Source organism: Phalacrocorax carbo, chromosome Z (assembly GCF_963921805.1).
Source record: "Phalacrocorax carbo chromosome Z, bPhaCar2.1, whole genome shotgun sequence".
In the NCBI taxonomy this organism is placed as follows: domain Eukaryota; kingdom Metazoa; phylum Chordata; class Aves; order Suliformes; family Phalacrocoracidae; genus Phalacrocorax; species Phalacrocorax carbo.
Genome location: NC_087548.1, coordinates 40,736,061 through 40,759,370, shown reverse-complemented (window position 1 = coordinate 40,759,370; position 23,310 = coordinate 40,736,061). Strand labels below are relative to the sequence as shown.

The 23,310-nt window shown below is 41.2% G+C and overlaps 2 protein-coding genes across 7 annotated transcripts in view; one reads left to right on the top strand and one right to left on the bottom strand.

Moving 5' to 3' along the window:
* The window catches only part of PTAR1 (protein prenyltransferase alpha subunit repeat containing 1), a 41,364-nt gene extending 19,072 nt beyond the window's left edge, over positions 1-22,292 (bottom strand). The window contains exons 1-4 of the mRNA XM_064439429.1: positions 22,170-22,292; positions 14,894-15,063; positions 6,393-6,459; positions 395-499 (exon numbers count right to left, since the gene is read on the bottom strand). Coding sequence (XP_064295499.1) covers positions 395-499; positions 6,393-6,459; positions 14,894-15,063; positions 22,170-22,255 — 428 coding nt within the window. The 5' untranslated portion in view covers positions 22,256-22,292. The remainder of the gene's footprint in view (positions 1-394; positions 500-6,392; positions 6,460-14,893; positions 15,064-22,169) is intronic.
* The window catches only part of MAMDC2 (MAM domain containing 2), a 125,408-nt gene continuing 124,360 nt past the window's right edge, over positions 22,263-23,310 (top strand). For 3 of the 6 annotated variants that reach the window (XR_010370763.1, XR_010370761.1, XR_010370760.1), the window contains exons 1-3: positions 22,263-22,569; positions 22,851-23,061; positions 23,150-23,277. The gene's annotated coding sequence lies outside the window, so the exon portion shown is untranslated. The remainder of the gene's footprint in view (positions 22,570-22,850; positions 23,062-23,149; positions 23,278-23,310) is intronic. The other 3 variants (XR_010370765.1, XR_010370762.1, XR_010370764.1) reach the window with 1 other exon arrangement.

Below are 23,310 nucleotides of genomic sequence, written 5' to 3'. Positions count from 1 at the left end.
TGCAGACAACCAATATAGTATAAGCTGGAAGAGGGAAAGAGGGAAAAACCCACAATGCTCAAGTACCTACTATTGATGGAATCAGAATTCTCAGCCTGAGAATTTTAGGTGCTGCAAGACATGATAAACCTTTAGGAAAATTTATCCCACCTCTAAAGTTTATTAAACAAATATGCAAAAAAGGTACATATGATTTTAGTTTTAAGTGTAAAATATTGACAGGCATCTTCAAAATCCAAAGCATGGTAATTTACAATGACTGGCTCAAAGAACCTGCTATATATCTAGATGTCCTACTTCATCTACGGTTGTCCTTAATGCAAGCACAGAAAAAAAAAAAACCTAGGAAAAACATTTAAGTTTGAGGAGGCAACAGAAGGCGACGGAAACAAACCTATGAATCCATGTTTCTGGACTCTTTGGAAACTTGGTTAACGCCAGTTTTCCAAGATGCAAATCTTTAAGTGGATTTAAAGTGCCAGACAGTATTAATTCTTTCCTACAAAAGATAAAATAAATTTGTATGAATAAATGAAGTAATGCAAAAACAGAACAAAAATCACAATAACAAATAGCATGGCATTTCCTTTGTATTGTAATAGAACTTCATTGTCAAACTACATGAGTTTAAAAAGCCTTTGGTGGATTAACCCACTCCACTCTGCTATATATATGCACACGCTATTCAAGCAGGCCCAATAAAACAAATCCAGATCAAAGAACTTCATTTTACTCTGAACACATACAACCTATTGGTTCCCAGCCTACCCAGAAACCACCAAGTCAACTGTATTTGAGTATGGCTCTCCATCACATTTTGTTACTAATCAGAAAGCCAAGGAGTTTGGGCTTTAGGTAATGCCTGTTGAGAATAATGTTGCTTTTATCTGCACACTCTAAAAGCACCTTGATATCACAAGCAGCTTTTTTCTGTTGTTTTTTTTTTTAGTTTGATACAAGTGCTGCCAATAGGGTTAAATATATGACTAACCATTCCTTCAAGAAATTAAGCCCTTAGATCATTCTGTCCATCGGAAAAAACTGTCACTCTTCCACACAGCCTAACCCCCTCACACACACGTACTTTCAGTTTTTAAATATGGCTCTAGATAGAGTATCAAGGTTCCCTAAATTCAGAAAGAAGTGGGAAATATTCTGTGTATGCAGAATGTTTTTCAAGCTTAACAGAAAGGCTGAAATTGCTAAATTTACTTAGGTGTAAAACAACTTTTGGTTTAAAAAATAATTTGCCTAACAAAACTTAATGTTTACCCAGCGTAACCCTTCCCAGAGTACCTCTGGCAGGCAGAGCAAAGTGAAGGTCTGTATTTATCTTTCTCACATTCTTTGCAAAGAATTCCCAGCTCCACACCCTACCCTTTCTAACTTTATAACTCTTACTGCCTGTCCTGAGCATGTTTGTAGATGTCACCCCATCACTGGTTGCTCCCAGGACATCAGTATCCATATCCTATTCACTAATCTAGTTGATCGGGGCTTTGAAGTAAATCTAGAGTAAGTTCCAAAGTTACCATTTGCAGACAAGAAGCATGCATTTCCCAGTACCTCCAGAAGTCACAATTAAAAACTGGGAGTGCAAGAAGTAGAAGCAATTTTGGCATGGGTTCGGTGAGGCTTTTTTTGTGTGTTGGGTTGTGTGTGGGGGGTTGTTTTTAATTTTTTAAATTTTTTAGATATAATTTATGGTTCATCATAATGATACGCATGCACCAGTGGCACCAGGTTCAGCAAGAGGACCACTAGTAGGTGCAGATGATCAATTTTCTGTCCCCTGCCTCACTCCCTACCCCCCAAAAAAATAAACAGCAGTGGGAAGCAGACAGTGAGGAAATACAGTCTGAAAAAGCTACTATCCTGGGAAAAGGTGAAACTTCTCTGCACTCTGAGACAGAACATATAATGTGGTTTTAAAGTTATGGCCTGAGTCTCACAAAAGTGTTTGACACATTCCTTTAGTGTGAGCACTTACTGTCATTTTCTGTTTTGAAAGTCTTCAGCAGGAAACTGACTCCACCTGGTATGTTGGCTTTGTGCTGCTTTAATTGAACTGTATACCTACAGTCAGAAGCTAATGGTGGCAACACTTAGCAGCGAGCAATATATTATTTCAAATGCAAGAAAAATGGTGAGACACATACATCTAGGCACCAGGGTAAACCCTTTTTTTGCTACTGAACCAACAGTTGAATAAATTCTTAAGGAAGTTTTACTCCTGATATCTAGTGATGCCAGTAGAGAACTGGCTGTGGATATCAGATAAATAGCTACTGGGATGTTTGTTTTTGTCTGAATTAAGTTTCAGAATGCTTTGGGTTGGATGCTCTTAGGAGGTGCACAACAGGAATTCCAGGTATACCGGCCAGGAGGAGCAGACTAACCAGACTGTTTGGTGTCAGTGCATTGACTTTTGCAAAGCAGATGAGAAAGATTCAGGGAATGTCAACATTGGAGCAGGTGGAAAAATCACCTCATTACTGCAATGCAAAAGGTGACATTTTGGTTAAAATCACTTACCACATGGACAATGAAAAAGCAGCCTAGATCAGTCTAATGCTCAAAACAAATGCATGTACAGATTTAACAAAGATTTTTATTACTAGGCCACCTACCTCCCAAAACCTAAATTCTTGGTGAATATATTGCTCTTCCTGTATTAAAGCATTAACTGTAAATAAGTAGGCTCACACATATTTACTCTCAAAGGAAATTTACTCTTTTGCAAAGTTGAGGAACATTAGAGACAAGATATACTTTCACTGCTGGGGTAGAAAAGCAGTTTTTAGCTTCATAGATTTTCAAATGACAGATCCTCCCATTCGCAAGTAACGGACTTTAATCACAAGTATGACTTAAGTATCATATACTCCCAAATAAATCTCTTTCAAGCTCTTTTAGCAAACATCCAGATTGGGATATATAATTTTGTGCTGGTTTTGGCTGAGAAGGGGTTAATTCTCCTCACTGTGGGGGTCGGCTACCTTTCCAGCTTCCCGCGCTCTGCCGCGTGACGGGGGGCGCTGGGAGGGGCAGGGCCATGGCGGGGGCGGCTGACCCCGACTGGCCAATGGCAGGTTCATTCCATACCATGTGACACCATGACCAGGATATTGGGCGGGGCAGTGGCAGCACGGAGGCGGCGCTGTGTCGGGTCGGTGGGCGGCTGCGGCGCGGGCGGCTTGTTTCGGCGGTTCGTTCCCCCCTCCCTTCCCCCCTCCCCCGGGGCTTTGCGCCTCTTGTTGTTCTCCTTTCCATTGCATTTCTATTGTTGTTTCTTTTAATTTTAATTATTAAACTGTTCTTATCCCAACCCACGAGCGTTACCCTTCTGATTCTCTCCCCCATCTACCGGTGGGGAGTGAGCGAGCGGCTGTGTGGGGCTGAGCTGCCGGCTAAACCACGACAAATTTCTAGCTCACTTTTTTGCCATGTGGACTATAGATAATCTTTCAGCCTTTGAATTTTACCTCCCATAAAAGATAATCTGAAGTGATTTTGACTTGCTGTATGTTTCTGCTGACACCTTAGAGGTCATTGATATCTGATAGGAAAAAGTTTGACTTTTCAAAGCATCTTGTTACCTAGTATCTTTTGAGTTTCAATCAATTGTACATGCCAGCAAGTATGTCAGTAAGAACAGAAACACCTATGAGAATTTCTTTACAATCCCTTACATAGAGATTTTGGGTTTTTTAACTCGGAAAATTTTTCAACTTCTGAAAACACAGGATAACTGAAATTATGATTAACAACTGGAGATGTTTTGTTGCCCATTCAGCATAACAGGGATTTCCCTCTGAGTTCTAAGCAGCAACGCATGTCCTTTGGAATGCCTCCCTACACCATACAATTAGCTCTTGCTCAGTTCTCATGGTTCAGGTTACAGTCCCTGCCCTTCTGTAGCTTCCCAGTCACCTCTAATTAAATAACTAAAAGACAAACCTATGCAGGCATATTACAGTTGTCTGGAATAGCTCCCAAGTCAAGACAGATTATCCATTGCTTCCTAGCAGGCAACACAGTTGAAGTTTTATGTTCTCCTGCACTTCAATAACCAGATAAAACCTTCTATGATTGTCAGCTGAGCTGAAATGCTCATTAGCCTTCCACACCACCACTCCAGTCTCCTCGCTCTGCCAAGTCCTGTCTCCTTTCCAAGGCAGAGATTTCCTTTTCCCACTCTCAGACAACCCTCTTCCTTTATCTTCAAATTCAGATCTATTGAGTCCACCACCATCTCTGAAGCTCACCTCTGAAGCTCTCAGCAGAGAATTCAACGTAGGAAAAAGGGATTATCCCAGCCTAAAATAAGAGAGTCATTAAATTCTACAAGAAACACTATGTGCAGAGCTGTTATTCAGTAATTATTACTTTTTTAATTTTTTAGGCTCCTTGGAGTCTATGACACTTTTTCCCCATAAAATAAAGCACTGAATTTGTGTGTGGGGAAGATAAGATGAATCTGACACAACAAACATCCTCTGAGCAAGCTGAAAACAATCATCCCACGGCAGATCCATAATGTTCTGCAAGCAGAGTGCAAGTCCTACACAATTATTTCCCAGCTTATAGTGGCTCAGAATAAGGATTTACCTCCAGCATCTGTGCAGAGTAGTCTGTCCTCTACTCTGTGACTATATGCAATGCATCTGGCTAGCTTGACCTAAAATTTACTGAAGTAGGAATTTCACAGAAGAGAAACTGAAATGTTGTGACAATTAAGTGCCTACCCTTCAAAAGAGCAAACTCCCAGCAGCAGCCTAAAGCAATGCAGGATCAGATTGTTGGCTAGAGCAGGCTTGGTGGTAAACTCCACAGCTACTGACTGGCGGGTATTAGAACAGCTTCTCTCTGAATGCTAAACAGAGTTTCAAAGACAGACTGCCAACCGGGCCACTGGCCAAGAATCTGGGGAGCAAGGCCACCTTCTGTAGTCATCTGTATACTTTAGTAAACCATAAACATCATAAAAGAGAAAGCGATCCACATCCATGTTCCTTAACATTTTTAATTCCATTTACAACTTTGAACTACACCTCTCATGTACATAAGAGCAAACTCCTTCAGCTGTCAGGCAGAAAAAACCCAGACTGATAAGGATGGATGCATTTGCATTAGAAGAAATTCCACAGAACATAAAATGAAAATGTGAATTCGGTTTTAAGCACCACAAAGTTACATTACTGTAGTAGCGCTAGTACTTATACCTGCCCCTAATTCCATTTTATCATTTGAAGGTTACTCAAGCTATACATTTTTGTGACAGTAAGCCCTTTGCCAGCAATTTTGTCTTCCCTTCTTAGACCTGAGATGCTATAAAGATACAGATCAGAGCAGAACCCACTACACCCACAGTGAAAGAAGAAAGGAGAAAAAAAGAAAATACTGAATTTGCCATATCTAGACTACCTGCAGCCATCATCTTTCTAGGTCATTTTGTTAATTTTTCCTACTGCAATAATGCATCTTAACTACAAAAGTACTACTTTTAATGAGAGCTTTCCTATACACTAACATCTAATTTTCTGTCAGCCCTTCTAAAACTATTCCTCTAAGACTGTCTCCAGTCTTACTCAGGCAGCAGAAAGAGCATATTCCCCCACCTCTGAGATTTACAGAAAAATTATCAGATTACAGGGCTTAACAAAATGTTGCTTCTGGGCTCCATTAAGAGCAAGGAGGTAAATGCCTGTTCTTCCTCCATGATGACTCCTGGACAGGTGCTGCACATGACCAATGGTAAAGCTAGACTAATCCCAACAGGTACAAGAAAGGAGCAGAGGGGGGAGGAGAATGTGTCCAGAATAAAGGGTAGCCACCTTCCTCCCCTTCCCTTGCAGTATATCTCTTGCAGGCTATTCAGTTTTGATATGCTGCACTGCTAATGGCAGCAATTTGAACTGTTATCTCAAATGGACTCAGATACAACATTCAAAGAGGGGTAAAACAAAAACAGTTGAGCAGACACCAAACATTAGTTGGGCACTACGTGATTCAGCAAAAATGATATGCCTATCTAAAGGTTACAAATGGCCTTCCTTAACTGACATAACGAAGGAGGAGTGGCAGTTAGAAGGAAGAAGTGGCAGTTCAATGGGACTTATATCCCTCAAAAATGTGGGCCAAACATGTGCCTTCACATACAGCAGTGTAATCTTTAGCCTGCACTACAAAACAAACTGGGGGCGAAGGGAAGAAAAAGGGCAGTCTGGAACTATCTGCAAAGCGTATAGGCTAGAAGATATTTTTAACATTCCTTCAGCACTCCTTAGCTGAAAAGCTCTTGCTGTGTCACTAATTACCACTTAAAGCTTACAGCTGACTTGCACATAAGGCCCAGGTTTTTGTGATGTCATTTGATGTGTACAACATACCTCACGTTCCAAGCAGTGGTGAAGTCAGGGTTCAGCAGCAGCAGGGTACACGTGATATCTATCAGCTCTAAAATGATTGAACAAGAGACACAAAGATTAGTAATGATTCGCACACAGCAAGCAGCATTCTCTCTGCACTCCCTTACTCCCTGTCCTTCATCAGAGTCTCTCCTCCGCAGGCTGCTGTACATATGGATGCCCACCTCCCCACCTCTGCAAAATACTGCTCCGTCTCATTCCAGAAGAAATACTAGCTTAATTTAAGAGGGAGCAAAATCTGCCATATCCTCCCTTTTCATTATTTAAAATAATGGACTCCAATTTTGCCAACAACTCACATCTAAAAAGTTTGCAGCTTGAAATTTCTGCCATCTACTCATACTGCTATTATCAAACATACACTACACCCTCAGCAAGGGACAGCCATTACATAGAATCGTTGAGTATTTAGTGATTTAAATTGCAGACACACCATATATATTATAGAGTTCTTCAAAGCAAATTCAACAATTTTTAAATAAGATAGTACCATTAAAATATTCCGTAGTATTTCAGTACAAGTCTGAGCTGCAGATGGCTGACATACACTATACTGTTACAAAAAATACACATACTATAAAAAAACTGTAACTACGAAAATGAAACACCATAACCATGAATTAGGATCACAAAATAACTCCACTAACTGCACAGAAAGTACTTTAAATACATTCAGAAGTAACAGCCTTGCTTCAGACTGAGGTTTTAAGACTAATAACTAGAAACAGAACAAATAGATTTGTCTGCAGCCCTGCAAGCACTGCACAGACTGTACATTTATGTATTACACTTATTTTTACCAATGTCTTAAAAACAAGACTGAGGTATATGGTTGCTGAGAACAGAAGAATAATTTCATTGTAACCTAGTCTTTCCCCTTCCCTTTGCACTCCACTGCACCATTCAAGCAGTTCAGAGTCCCACCAGGGTAACAGTGGGGATTCATGAGGCATCTCCACTTAAGCTTGAGATACTAAGGACTGTCACTGCGTGGGCTCCCTTAACTTCTGCTCTCAAGAGACACAGCGTCAGGTCAGTTAACCTGTCCTGCAATCACAATTCTCAAATTTACATGGTAATTTTGCAATTGAGTAAGAAGAAACTTGCTTCAGGACTGAACACAGGCTTTTACTGCCAAGAAAGTTGGGCTATATTCTCTCCTAATCACACTGCAATTAAAATACTAAATAGATTGTACTCCAGGTGATTTCCGGCAAATAAGAGGCACTTGATTACATTTTAAGGCGAAAAAAAGGAAATCGAAAAAGAGCGTCTCTTGTGGAACTAGACCTCTGGTTAGTGCAGTTAATATGACTGTAAAATGAAATTTCGAAAAGTCACTGATGAAATGCAACAATAGTGGAGCCTATTAATTCAAAATCCATAGCAGCATTTTCATGTATCTCTGAACTATGACTTTGAGAGAAGTAAATATTTAAGTGGATCAAAAAGTGGAATAACTTTGTATATTACTGTATGACCAAGTAATTTTGTGTTCCCCATGATGGTCCTGCTTATGAGGAACATGTTATGCCATCATATAATGGGGGGGGAAGAATTCTTTAGTGTACTCTGCCAATTTTCTTCTTGGTTGTTATGGTGATATTTTAAAAAATACCTCAAGGAACTAACAACTTTCTAGTTTCATGAGTTTTAGTAAGGGTTGGTGTTTTTTTTTCCTTTAATTAAAGATTTCCTTTTAAACACCTCTTTGTTGCCAGGGAATAAACATTTCTCATATGCGCAAAGCTTCTTCCTAATTTGCTGCCTAAATGTTCAAAGCTTTTTCTTTGACTTATCCAATCCCTGAACCAGCGAAGCACTTCAACACCTATGTAATTTTAGACAGATGAACTGCCCAATTGAAATATCCAGGATTACTCACATATGTAAAGTTAAACACCTACTATGTGTTTTTCTGGCTAATATTTCAATTTTACATTCAAAAACTTCATTGGCAACATTTAACAAAACACCAGTTTTATAAGGTTCTATAGTTAAAATTGTGAGCTGTCATTATTTCATGTAGATTTTCCATTTTACCTTCTCAAAATACTAGTTATATTTTTAAAATATCTCAATTTTACGTATCACAAATACACATAATTAAATACTCAGACTATTCTGCTATTATTACCTTGTGTCATAAACAATACAAGCAAATTGACTTTCAAAACGCAACAGGCCAAGAGCTAATAACAACTCTTCCAAGGTGACAAATCTTTACGTCAAATTCACAGTACTTACTACATGGCCACTGAGAGTTTCTTCAAGAAAAAAACCCATAATAATCAGGAAGTACAAGCTTTGTTGCTAACACAAAGCAAGCCTAAACACTTAATTCGGTTAACTGCATTTTTACCCCAGCCAGCCAGCTTTCTCTCCAACTGATTATTTACAAAAACAAAAAACAACAACAAAAAACTCCACCAAACACAAAAAACTTTAATACTAGCTTCTCCCCTAGACAAGAGTCACATATATTTTAAACTTGCTTTAGGTTATATTTAAGCTAGACTGCCAGCAAATTGCTGGCTTAGCATAATTGTTGAAACCCATTATGAATGAGTTTAGTCCCCCAAATCTAGGTTGATTTGTACTTCCTATGGTGAACTTTATTTTCATCTGCTTATCGCTTTGCCAAGACGTCAGTGGGTTGCATCTAAAGGCTCTAATGCTCAATCATTTTAAATATCAATGCAACAGGACTGTGCAATAAATGAGATGTCCGCAGGACTTTTTCATTTGTTACAGGAGGGAAAGGTAAATGAAACTGCAGTGCAGGGTAAGAAGAAAAGCAGAGATGCAGCAAAATGCTGCAACAAAGAACAGGATTAGAGGCAGTTCTGAAATAAGTAATAAAAAAACTCTGAACTTCTGAGTGATTTTCTTAATACTATAATGTTTTTAGTAATTATTAGGTACTACCCCCCTATATGCTATGGTTGACAAGACATCTTAAGCAAATGCTTATTACAACCTAGTCCAGTCTTGTGAATGTTTTAGAAATGGTTTCCACAGTCTACATGACTCCACTTGGAACAATATAGTCTGTTTGTCCTATTAAGTCATGATTTCCAGTTAACATGACTATTCTGGTAATGCCAAAGGTCTGGAACAGCACCAAATTGAGCCCAACTTAAGCAGAAGTTTGCCTACCATTTTGTCTGCTGTCTTCCCGTTACAGAGGTTCACTGTATCCTGAACTTCATCAAAGGAAAGAAGCAGACAAAAGAAAAATCTCAGAGCAATACCCAGTTCTTTCATGTCCACATTCTTTGATGCTTTATGCAACAAGTAACAGATGAAGATTTCAGCAATTATGGATTCTGAGCCACAGATCTCAAATAACACAATTTTAGTAACCTCTCCACTACTTCTCAGTAGAAAGTCTTATGACAGATCTTGCATACAATGATTCTAGTTGTCAGCTAGTTCCCTCTGTGTCAATAACAAAAAAAAAGAGTATATTTTATTTAAAATTTAAAAGTACTTTCTGCTGGCTATATTTTAAGCAAACTATAGCATCGTAGGTGCTCACAATGTACATGTCCTTTTGTACATGAAAATATCCCTGGCCACAAAAGGACAGATATGATGATATGTTTTTAGATAATTTTCTTTTTAAGTATGGCTGTATCCAGTTTTTTATTTTTCTAAGTGTATCACACTAAAATGCGCTTTTCAGAAGAGTGTTGTAAAAGTGGAAACAGATTTGTGGGAAGCAAGGATATTCTGGGAGGATGCACAACAATACTTTGCATGAAAAGAAAAGTAGTTCATAGCAATTTCAGAAGACCATCTTGTGATAATACAAATAATATGCATGTATAATTTAAAAAATTCAAGAAAGGATAAAAACATATTGTAAAATTAGGATTTCTAAATTAGAAAAACAGCAAGAAGAGAAGTAGTCATGGTTCTGGATTCCAAGGATCCAAAAGAAACCATAACTAAATTAAGCATCTGTCACAGTAAGCTGTCAATGACTGACTATAAAGCACTTCCTTCCAGGATCCTGCCAGAAAAATATTACACACTGCATCTGAAAGCAGACACTTGAATCAGCACTCTGTTTTTCTTCTCTGTTCTATTTAAAATGGCTTACAGTAATTTGAACAACACAAAACAGGTTAACAGGAGACTACATTTGCAATCATTGTTTATTACAAGCATCAATAGAATATGCAATCAAGTTTTGCAGCAGTAATAAACAAATCTATCCCTTCGCTACATTCAGAAGAAAACAACTACCTTGCCAAATTCCAGGAATGCACTTTTGCCTACGAAAAGGAATTGGAGGAAAATCCTTGAGGATATTTCAAACGTACAGAAAATGTAACATCTTTAATAGAGTATGCCTACTTATGCCAATTCTGGAAGCCCACTTGGGAAAGGCTTCCACCTTCATTCCTTCCACCACTGCAGTTCAGTTTCTGCTAAATTTTCTTATCAAATGTGCAACTCGATTATAGTAAAACATACTAAAGTCTGTAAGCCATACCTTGGCTTTACAAACAATTTATTAACATGTAGGTCCAATCATGTTTTACAGTAGCGACACAAAACCTCTATAGACATGAAAATGCTGTAGATCACCTCTTCTTACACATTTTAATCTGTTCCTTCAATTACAAAAGTCAAAGGGGAATGGAGTTTTGTTTTTGAAAGAATAAAACCAAGTCTTAACAAACAGGCAGCAACCTAAACTACATGCTACTCCAGTATTTACCAACACAGTTTTATAATGTGCATTTTGAGAGGAAGGACTCTTCAAGCAGTTGGCACACCATACCACCCTGGTGGAATAGGCACGTGCCACAGTGTCACTGCAACAAAGCGCATAGACTGGTGTGAATGGAGCAGGGTGCCAGCACTTTAGCACCCAGCTGCCCTTTAGTTATCAGTGGTCTCCAGCCACCCAGTGCAAGAGCAACACAAATCTCAGTCATTTGTATTTTGGCTTGAAACAAGAAGTTTTTTGTCTGTGTGGCAGTTTTTAAGGGAGGACTTTTCTGTAACACTTGAGACTAAAATGAAAAGTCCGCTTGCAGAAGATCTGCAGCATAATCAAAATATATCCTGCAACCTCCTACCTCAGACCTGCAAAAACCCTGCAATGAGAACCACTGGTCTAGCTCAGACTGCCTCTCATAGCAGGCTCATCTCTTCAAATTTCTTTCTAGCTACATGTCAGAGTCAACGTTATTTATATCCCTTATATTAAAGCTCTTTTTATTGCATTTTATAATTGTCTGCATAATAAATTCTGAATTTGCCATCAGACCACAATCACTGGTTTCTATCAGAACTGAATGCATCAGCAGCAACTTGCTGGCAGCTATCAAAAGATCCAGGTTTTACTAGGTCCAACCATCAACCACAGAGACCAAGAAAGAAATGGAAGTTTCTTAAGTTAGAAATACACATCCCCTAGGAATATGTCTTTAAGATATCTGTAATGAGAAAGAATATTCAAGAAAATAAGTTACATGAAAATAAGAAATACAGGGCAATGTAAAATTTACAAACTCAACAAACATTTTTCGTAGATTATCACATAATGACATGACTTCAGCCCCCTGTTGGAGGCAGGGGAGGTTTGGAAAACACACACACCAAAAAAACTGTTAGATAAAAATAAAATATAGACAATCAACAGGTCAGTCATACCCAACAACACATGAAAATACTTCCACTTTCTTAAGCTACTCTTCTGAATGGAGAATTAACTCCAAGTATGAAGCCAGTGCTTTGTTACTCTAACACCACCCAAGGTACACAGCCAGCATTGGAAGACTGTATGTCGCCAGGGGAATGGGTTCCTCTTTATCATGATCTGGCTTGCAAAGAGGTAGGAAGTTCCTATGTATGACCTTTCCCCATCCATCAGAAGGCAAGCACATTCATGCTTGCGTTACAAACCTTCTCTGCCATCTAATGCTACTCTTCTCAAAATGCTGGCATTATATATCCAAATGTTTGTGATAAGGAATTAAAGTATGTTTACCAATTCTAGACCCCACCCTCAGGCAAACAAAAGTAGGCAACATCCATTGCCTGAAGAATGCTCCCTTGCCAAGATTCACTAAAGACCCCAATCTTCTTTCTCCTTATCATCCCTGAAAGCAAAAGAAGCTCAAGTGCATGTCTATGGACGCAGCTAACACCATCTGACCATTGACCATCCCTTACCCTATGCGTTAACAAGGGTGAGTGAACAGCTGTCTTCATTCACTTAAAATGAAACAGACTATAGTAATAAAAAATTAAACAAGAGAAATGCAAATGGCAGCTATAACAAGAAAGATATGTTACTAACCAGACATCTTGTCCTAACCTACACAGACCTACTCTCAAAACCTGTCTGCTCAAGATGGTACAGCTTGTTAGTTGTATGATGACTAGATGCTAGAGTCTGCATCAGATGTCTTGCTAGCTTCCCACTTTTTAAAGCATAATTATTTAACTCACTAGTGCATCAACCAAAGAGACTGCCCTTGCTATAGCTGCAGTCAACACAACACAATGGATGGTGGCTGTTGGGTATGTTTCAGGAGAGGAAGATAGTCTGAGACAGTCATTTTAAAGCACAATGGACACAGCCAGTGCTTTATGGATTAGGTTAGTTTCATGCAAAGAGAAAAGAAATAAAATATGGTAACAGCTCCAAACTGAAACCCAGCTGCATGCGAGATACTAAAGATGTGAACTCTGTGAGCGGTCACAGGGTGTTCTTCAACAGAAAAGTGTCCTCCTTCTGGGACACAAAAATGCACAAAATGCCACAGCAGGTAGAAGATACTAGAAAGAAGCCTCAAAAATAATATGAATAGACACCAGAAGTAAGACACTGAGATAAGCCAAGAGTAAGAACATTTTTATGCTGACTGCTATTTAGAAAAGACCTGAATCCATGAACAAAAAAATTAGTTTCTTAAACAACAGTTTCCTTTTTCATTCTTGCTCTGAACAGTACACTTTGTAAGCAGTCAGATATCTCCCATGTCACACCTGTTTATGCTTATTTAAAAAAATTGAAAATAGACAACATATATTGAAGTATTTTTCATGCAAGTAAAATAAACTAAAAACCAAACCAAAACAAAGAGATGAAAAAGGAAGTAAAGCTTTACAATTAATGAGCTGTATGGACTAATGATTTCTGGTAACCCTACATCTGAAAAACACTACACTTTTTTCTTTCTTTAGATCCACACATCACCACAGTCTTACTTCTGACTCAACAGAAAATTTCTTTTGTAGAGATTAACATAATTTCCCTAAATCATTCACCGAAATAAGTCATCTCCCTCCAAACCTTCCAGCTTGGGCAAGAAAGAAAGGATTTACATTTTCAATTAAGCAAACCTACAACTTGTTTAGGTTGCCAAAATGCACAATCCAAAGCCTGTCATTCCCCCCAGTAACACTCAGTTCTTTCAGAACAGGTTAAATTGGCTTTAAGAGGGCCAGTGTAGTGTCAAAAATGGTAAACAACCTGGACAAGGCGATCAAGTGCATCCTCAGTAAGTTTACAGAGAACACCAAGTTGGGCAGGAGTGTTGATCTGCTCAAGGGTAGGAAGGCTCTGCAGAGGGACCTGGACAGGCTGGATCAATGGGCTGAGGCAAACTGTATGAGGTTCAACAAGGCCAAGTGCCAGGTCCTGCACTTGGGTCACAACAACCCCATGCAACGCTACAGGCTTGGGGAGGAGTGACCTGGAGGAAAAGGACCTGGAGGTGCTGGTCAACAGCTGGATGAACATGAGCCAGCAGTGAGCCCAGGTGGCCAAAAAGGCCAACAGCATCCTGGCTTGTATCAGGAATAGTGTGTCCGGCAGGAGTAGGGAAGTGATGGTGCCCCTGTACTTGGCACTGGTGAGGCTGCACCTTGAATACTGTGGTCAGTTTTGGGCCTCTCAGTACAAGGACACTGAGGTGCTGGAGCATATCCAGAGAAGGGCAACGAAGCTGGTGGAGGGTCTGGAGAACAAGTCTTATGAGGAGCAGCTGAGGGGGCTGGGGTTGTTTAGTCTGGAGAAAAGAAGGCTGAGGGGAGACCTTATCGCTCTCTACAACTACCTAAAACAAGGCTGTAGTGAGATGGGGGGGTTGGTCTCTTCTCCCAGGTAACAAGTGGTTGGATGAGAGGAAACATCCTCAAGTTGCATCAGGGGAGGTTTAGATTGGATATTAAGAAAAATTTCTTTACTGAAAGGGTTGTCAAGCATTGGAACAGGTTGCCCAGGGAGGTGATGGAGTCACCATTCCTGGAGGTATTTAGAAGTTGTGTAGATGTGGCGCTTAGGGACACGGTCTAGTGGTGGACCTGGCAGTGATAGGTTTATTATTGGACTTGATGATCTTAAGGGTCTCTTCTAACCTAAATGATTCTATAATAAATAAAAGATGTGTATTAAGAATCTTAAGATACTATTCTCCAACTAGGTAACTTACCATCTTTGTTCAGCCATTGTTTTCTTTGTCTGTAGAGGAGAAGTTTATTGTGGACATATGGCAAAAGAAACTTGACACACCAGCTCTCCACACCAAGCTTGTTTTCTACCAGGACAATAGGGCTCCGGTTATACCTGGCTTCAGGGCAGGGTATTAATCCAATTTCATCTCTAAAAAAAAACCAGAAAGAAATACAACTAAACATATTTATAGTAGATACCAATTATTTTTCTCAATACAGCAAACTGGCGATGCTTCCCACCCAGTCAGTCCATCTTTTCCCTGTTTTTACCTAAATCTGTACTCACTATCCTCAATTTACCTTCTTGATTCTTGTTGGACTGAAGGTGCAATAAAATGCATTTTCAGAAAGCCATCCTCAGCAAAACTCATGCAGCACATTACCTTGGCAAATAAATGACTCAAGCATGTTTTAAGGCATAAATAAAGATTTAAGTTGAACAAAAAAAGTGAGCGTACTTTACCTCTGTGCAATTTATTCAGACACAATATAAAACCAGTTGTGATTTTGAGTTAAGAGCTACTACAAAAATTATGTATTAGTTCCGCAATGCTACAGTGATAGAAAACAAGAACTACTTCAAGATTTGCTGAAGACTCTGGAAGTAAGAACTATGATTAGATAGATGAGCCAGAATGAATTCAAAATTCTTTAAATGTTCTCTAGGAAGATTCCTTTTGGTGATTCTGGCTCTTCTCACCTTAAGATAATCTGAAAAGTTTTATTAGATTTTCCCAAATATCCTAAAATAGGAAGGACCCTTTTTTGTATTCTTAGTTATCACCTAAGCAGTTCAATTCAGCTGAAGTAATACAAGTACCCCTGGCTTTGTGATGGAGCTGTAACAAGTACTACTGCAATGGAAACAAAACACATTAACCAGTACAGGCATCTGACTGACACAAAGCTACAGAGGTGTGCCCTGCAGCAGAATACACGGCAATGTGCGCATTTCCACATGTACATTTGCACATGTCCCATTTTTACTTCTCCTATACAAGGCAGCCTGCTGAACAGGGGGAAGATTTGAGACACAGAGGCCAGCCTGATTAAATGGCAACTTGATATGAGAGGCTTTAATCAATCCCTTAGAAAAATAGCAATGGCCACAAAACCTCCTACCAGCAAGCAAAGCAGAAGAGACTCAGCTGTTAAGTTTCAGCTCTCTCTAGTATGTAGGGATGTTGCTTTACCAGCTTCTTAAAACAAACACAGGTTGCAAGCATTCACACTTGTTTAGACAGAAAGCAACATTGTTTTATGCTTGCCATTATGCATGATTTCTCCACCACCTCCTGTTTAAGGGAAAATTTTGTTGCTAAGGAGGGAGATCCTCCGATCTCAGGAAAAAAAATCTCTTGCAATCTTAGACAGAAAGTGAATTCTCCACCTTAAATTTTCTCAGTACAAGGTCTACAGATACACTCCAAGTGTCAACCTCACAACCTCAACTCAATTACCTCAAACTAATTTTGTTACTGGACAATACGATTGTACCAATTTAGTACTGTGTCCTCACTGCATTATTACTAAAGTAATCAAAAGTGACACCATGTGCTTGTTTAACAATGCATCTGCTTATTCAAAGAAACAGATTTAATCTTCCACACATCACGAAGTACATCAGAAGCTGCAAAGAGCACAAGTAACTAGAGGTAAGGTATTTGCAAATCACTTTCTTCTGTCTCCAAATACATACCCAGGTCCCTTACCCACCCCTGGTAATCTGAGAACAGAGGGAGGAAAACCAGCACTTTCTACCCCACCAACTGCAAGCAGTGGGTGTCAAAGCAAGATCCTCACCTCTGCTGCTCCACTCAACACAAGTTCTTCAAGAAGCTAGATCTAAAATGGCATTCCAGTCTGCTTCTTTCAACATGGTACCTTATAGCCTGAAGTTTGTACTTGCTGCTGCCTCCTTCCTTTTATGAATGTTACACCCAGTCCTTGGTTAAACTTTGCCTGGCCTTGCATATAGAGACATACAGTCTCCACCTGTAATGAACATGCAGTCAACCAACAGCTTTACTAATTAACTCCACAAATTACCACAAGAATTTACCAGCCATTGCTTACAACAATACACCAAAGGAAAACAGCAAGGATAGAAAAAAAAAAACCCCTACATACATCCATACCTTCACTTCTTACCAAATACAAAGAGTCTGACTCAGGTGAGCTAAGTTTCATAACACTGCTTTAAACATGCCGTAATGACAGACAGGTAGGGTTTGCACTGAGCTGACAAGTCAGCCTGAAACACCCCAACTCCAGAACCTGCTCGTTTAGCTGAAATCAGCAGATGGAAAATTCCATTCATCAATGAATTTCATCAGCATAATGAAATTCATGAAGATACAGTGCAACAAAAAAAAAAAGGTTTATCTGCTAACTACTCAGTTTTTGCTAAGATGCAAACCAGGATATGTCATTTGGCAGAAATGTTGTCTCTAGCACCTTGGTTTTGTTTTTGATGATCTGTGTGGTTCAGAAATTGTGTGTTGGATTCAGTTCCTAAGAAGGAACAGAATTCACAATGCAAAAATACCAGGAGGGCAGATTTATCTAGGATAGGGTGCCTATCTCACAGCAAAAACATTTCATTCAAACCACTATCTAGTTCTGCTCCTGAAGCCCCTCAGATGTGCACGTGGGGCAAGTAACAGGGCAGGTATGTCAGCCAAGGAGGCACTGCTTGAGAACGCCTGCAGCCTCTGCTCCATTGTGTACCCAAAGAAAGCTTCTGCAGCAGGACTTGCATGCAGGCACCACTGAATTAGAGCTTGTAAATGAAGTGACTGAAGTACCCTTCATCTTGCGCAAACTGCCCCTGGCCATGTGACAGAAGACATGCCTGTTCATATGACAGGATTGCCCAAACTCATCGCAGGATGGAGGATGCCTACATTTAGGTCAAGTAACAGGTGCACGCTGCTCATGATACTAAAGGAGACACCAGCTGAGGGCTGCTGTTTGGCGGTATTTGTACTATCAGAAGCACCATTATGATTTGATTTCTCTCCCTAGATTTCCCAGTTTTTGGATAGTGTCTCTTGAATTTTAGGAGGGTTTGGTGCTTTTACATTTATTTTTCTTAAAGTAAACACCACAATCATGTTCCAAAAACTGCATGAATTATCTATGCGTTTATAGGATACCACTTCAGTTCACATTCCTAAAATATACCACAGAAGCAGCCAGAACTAAGTGGAAGCTTTTAGCTGGTTTTTCATGGAGTCTGCAGCCATCACAGAGCTTCTTCAAACTGTGCTGAGACCAAAGATGATGTGCAAGATGAGACCAGGGAGACAGTGGAGCTGTACAGCCCAGACCTGGTCCACAGTACAAACCTAAGCCTTGGCAGAACAGTACTGCCAAGCCATTGCAGGACCTGCTTTAAGAGCCCCAGCCTGTTGGCTCAGCCATTCAATGGCCCCCATCAAAATAAACCCTAGCCAACCTACTTTAAAATTCTAAAACCATGATGATACAAAGAAATTCCCTCTTTCACAGAACCGCAATAGTACTGCACTGCTAGGAAAGGAGTAACTTCTTGTGATGCTCCCATGGCGGGTCTGCAACTTTAGGTACCCCATGCGAAGGGACTTTCTCTGATTTTTTTCTGGAAGATCATCTTTAAAATAACCCAACCTCTCCCCACAGAATTAGACAGAGGATATTAAATAATGGCTGGAAGATCTGAATGAGGTACAGTCAGTGGATACAATGCAACTACAATTCTGCTGACAATAAAGACTGGACCTAAGTAGTTGAATATAAAAAGCTTTTAATACTGGAAGACAATCCAGAGCATGGACACTTGAAAGGTGTATATTTTTACATTAAAATAAGTAACATGAAATGACTGTGGCTAGTGAATTTACAACATTTGAAAGGTAGAGGAAAGGGAGCCTAAATCCAAAAGCTGCAACTTCTTTTTCCTTATCATGCAGTGCCTCATACAGACATGATTCTCTTTTAGAATTTCATAAATTGATCTTCACATTATGTGTAGTCATTATCTTAGTAGTACAACCAAAACCTTTCATAAATAAAAGAACAGTGATATATTACTGAAATCCAAAGTACTTCTAGCCAATATTTGCTTCTAAAGAAGCTATATATATGACACTTTAACTCTCTTGGAGTTCCCTTTTGTTTGCTCTCACATTAATCTCCACTCGATTGGAAACTTCTGCTACAGTAACAAAGTTCTGCACTGATGGCCCCTCTCACTAAAGCATTACAAGCAAATTATTTTTACTTACTATTGGTATATTTGGAAGTATCAATGAAGTACAAAGGTATGAAACAATCTAATGAAAAGAACATTGGCAAGACAAATTTCATACTTAGCTACAGTAAAGACTTAAGGAAGTGTGTTTCTTTCTGAATACCCTGCAGAGACATTTACAATCACACCAGGAGAAACCTTGATTCAGAGTTGCAAACCTAACAAAATGAAGTGTGGTATTTTTACTACATTAAGAATGTGACTGAGACAGAAAAAAATATCTGAGCTACAGTGACATAAATTACTCTTGGCAAACCATAAAATATATCTTCAGATTTGGTACACAAACACTGGCCTACGATCTAAGGGTGCATCTTTCCAACCACACCCATCAAATTCATGTACTTTTTTGGGAAGCGAGTCTATTTATTTTGACTTCACACGCAAAGGAACAGCAAAGTTCAAAAAGAAAGTATATATTGATCTGCTCACTGTTGGTGATCCATTCAGTTGCAGTGGGATAGCTCACGTACATGACTTTACCAGGACCTGTGCTTGTAGGACTAGGTAAAAATATCTTCCAGTAAATTTCATAGCCTTACAAAATGGAAGACTAGCATGCTGACACCGTTTTCCAACTGAAGAAAAGGGAGCTACCACAGACACAAGGCAAAAAGAACCTTCTGTTGTATATTTACTTAGAAGTAAGTTTGGCCTAAAAAGATGCAGTCTTGCTGCAAATTTAATTTAAAGCAAAAAAAGAGAAACAACAATCCAACATTCTACTTCATCTGAAACTGTGGTTTTACATGCTTTTTAGTGTTGACCGGAGACAACATCCCTTTTAAAACCTATAAAACCATGAACCTGCCAGAACAAAACACCCATTCTGACAGATGCAAAGGGGACAAGCGAATGGTCAAAGACAGGGACAACAAATGCTGGAAGAGGGATGAGTAGGGGACAAAAGTATGAGATGTGAATAGGAACATCATGCACATGGCATATCACTTATTTGCAGTGGTGGCAGGTGGATGCCACATGAAAGAATTCAAACCTGGATCTGTGAGACAAACAGGCTGCTCAATTCATAAGGACAACGTCTGTCAGGGACTAAAGCTGGTTACGACTGTCGTGGACACCAGCAGAAGACAAGATGTTTCCAAGATACATGAAAACAACTGGCCAGCATGGCTGCAACCTGGTGCTCCAGAGGCAGAGAGGCATCATAGTCAAGGGCCCACAGTCTACACTGGCCATGCATAGTCCCATTTCAAGTACTGCAGTTAAGAAATCTAGCAGATTTGCCACTTTTTCTACATTAGAGGGTAAACTAGCAGTAGCACGTGCTTCCTCACTCAAAGCGTGACACACTGCATCAGTCTCTGAGCACACAACTCTTGTAGCCTACTTGCATCTCTGAGCTGGCATCTGTCAAAGAAAACAGCAACAGCAGCATATTTTTAAAAAACACAAGCTCCAAGTTTGCTGCCAATAAACAATTCTGGCAAAGGAGTAGAAACTAAGAAGAATCAGAATGTTCATTCACAAATACTGGCTGTTTACAGCACATTATGCCTCACAACCTAAAAATGAAGTGTTATGGCAAAATGCAGTTCTTTTTTAGACAGCATCCATATGCTGTATTTTAAAACCTGGCCACCCACCTAAGGTGCTTACTACATTTATAGAAACATGAGGGTATTCATTCTAATCGTCTCTTTCAAGCAAAAGGATAAAGTGCCCATGAAATTTTCCTACACACTTTCTTGACATACCATTTTCTGGAACAGATTAATAGGCCACCACCTCAGAGACTGCAGTGTTTCTGACTGACACAAGTACACCATACTTATGTTATGAAGTTGTCATCCATTATGCACTACCGCATTTGCCATAACCAATACGCAATATACAGAAACAGATAGAAAGGCACTTCCCTAAAGTTTGTGTCTTAAAACAACCAGGGATGGAAAAAGAAAAACAGATACAGGAGGTACCTAAATCAGGGTCTCAGAGCCAGTCAGGAGTGGAACTGAATATAAAACACAGCCCATCTCACCCCCAGATCGTCAGATAAACCTGATTCTCACTAGATCGCAATAACTGTAGTTTGTATTTACATGGTTGTTCTGCTTGCCTCCTTCAACACCAATGCACAGTGAAAAGCATTGGCATCTCTATCAACAGATACAGATCTGAAGGCAGCATTCATCAAAGCGCACTGTTTGCACAATGGTGCAATTCAGAAGGCTTCAGCCCCGAGATGTGCTTCCACCAGCGCTAACGCTCTGCCTCCGACTCCGGCGGCCCCGGGCTGCCTTCGGCGGGGCTCGGCACGCCTGACCCCGCCGCAGGCAAAGGACGATCCCACCTCGACTACGGTACAAGTTTAACATTGGCCAAACCTCAAATTCAAGTAGATATCGTTTAAGAACCTGGAAATCTGGAAGCGATGAACTATCTTTTCAGGGTCCTTGCTGGTTTCCATAACTAGGTACTTTTCATCGAGGGGGTTGCTGCTGCCGGCAGGCTGGCGGAGCGGCCGCAGGGCTCACCAGCAAACGGACTGCAGACGCAACCCGCGCCAAGGAGTTACCCCAACTCCCAGCGTAGCTGCGTAGCCTTATCCAGAAGAAGAGGGGGCAGGAGGAGAGCACGGAAGGCGTGCGGCATTGGCCACCTGCGCTGCCGAAGCGCCGGTGCCCGGGGAAGCCGGCGGGTGCCAGCCCTGCCGCTCGCGGGCAGGTAGCAAGCAGGCAGGTAGGCAGGTGCGCCCAGGGAGGCGCCACGCCGAAGCCCCTGCGCCGGCCGGGGAAACCCGGCTGGTCCCCGCGGCCCCTCACGGCGTGCCTTTGGGGCCGGCCCCGGCCCTGACAGGCACCGCCGGGCGCGGGGGACCCCGCACCCCGCCCGAGGGGCAGAGAGCGGGGCCGAGCCGCCGGCCGAGGGGGAGGCGGGGGGCTGAGGGCGGGCAGCGCCGCCGCCCCGGCCCCGGCCCCGGCCCTCACCCCACTCACATGTGTGGGTTCCGCTGGAAGGCGTTGCGAATGTCCTTCACCACCCGCTGCACCAGCACAGCCACCTCCTCCGGCGACTCGGCCATCTTCCCCCTCCTCCGCCGCCGCCGGCCGTGCCGCGCCGCGCCGGGCGGGCAGAGCGCTTCCGGGTCAGCGGCCCGCGGGGAGCCGCGGGAAGGCGGGAGCGCGGTGGGCTCCCGCCCGCCTCGGGGTCCTTCCGGCGGGGTGGGGGGTCTCGGGGGCCCCGATTCCCCGGGAGTCCCAATCCTCCTCCTTCGAAAGGGTCCCTGCCCGCCGCCTGGCAGCAGGGGCTGCAAAATGGCCCTGGCCCCCCGCTCGGGTGGACGGGCTTTCCTCTCGGCGGTGTGTCGTGAGGCGGGCGGGGGACCCTCTTTGGCAGGTAAACAAGCAAAATCAGAAGCAATAGTTAATTTATGTGTGAAACTAGCCGTTTCTACCTTCGTTATTTTATTATTCGTGCTAGACGTTGCGCCGCGTGGCTTTAAATAATGAGCGCGCGCATATGGCCTCCCCTGACTAGGCTGAACGTGGAGAGCCGGTTACAGCTCTGAACCGTAACTGCTGTATTTGGTTGTCATGTAGAAATTAATGTATTATTCCAAAACAAGTTGTTTTGTAAAGCGCTAACTGTGCGTGGTTTAATTGTCCCTGATTTCAAAGCTTGCAATGTCGTCATCGCCTTCTGCTTCGTTGTTACTTTCACCGAGGAGGCCTGGTGGACACACTGTGTTCTTCTCCTTCAGGCAGAAAAAGAGCACAGAGAAGAAGGGCCCAGGCGAGGATATGTATAAAAGAACAAATGGAAAGGGGGATGCCCCTTAGGGAAACGCCGCGTGCGTTCTCACATGCTCAAGTTGTCGGTATTTTGCTGGTATGTAAGTAAACTAACCTTAAAGCAGAGAAATGTTTTATGATGGCTCTTGCCTTTTTGGTAGTTAAATTTTGTCGTATTTGTATAGATGTGACAAATATATACACGGAGGTGATGTCTGCAAGGAATCCCAAGTGAAACAAGACACTGATGGAAGCTCAGCGTAAAAGCTGAAGAGGATGTGTCAGAAGCCTCTTCAGCAGCAACTGACAAAAGGTAATGTCTTGCTTTCTTATGTTGTTTTCCATA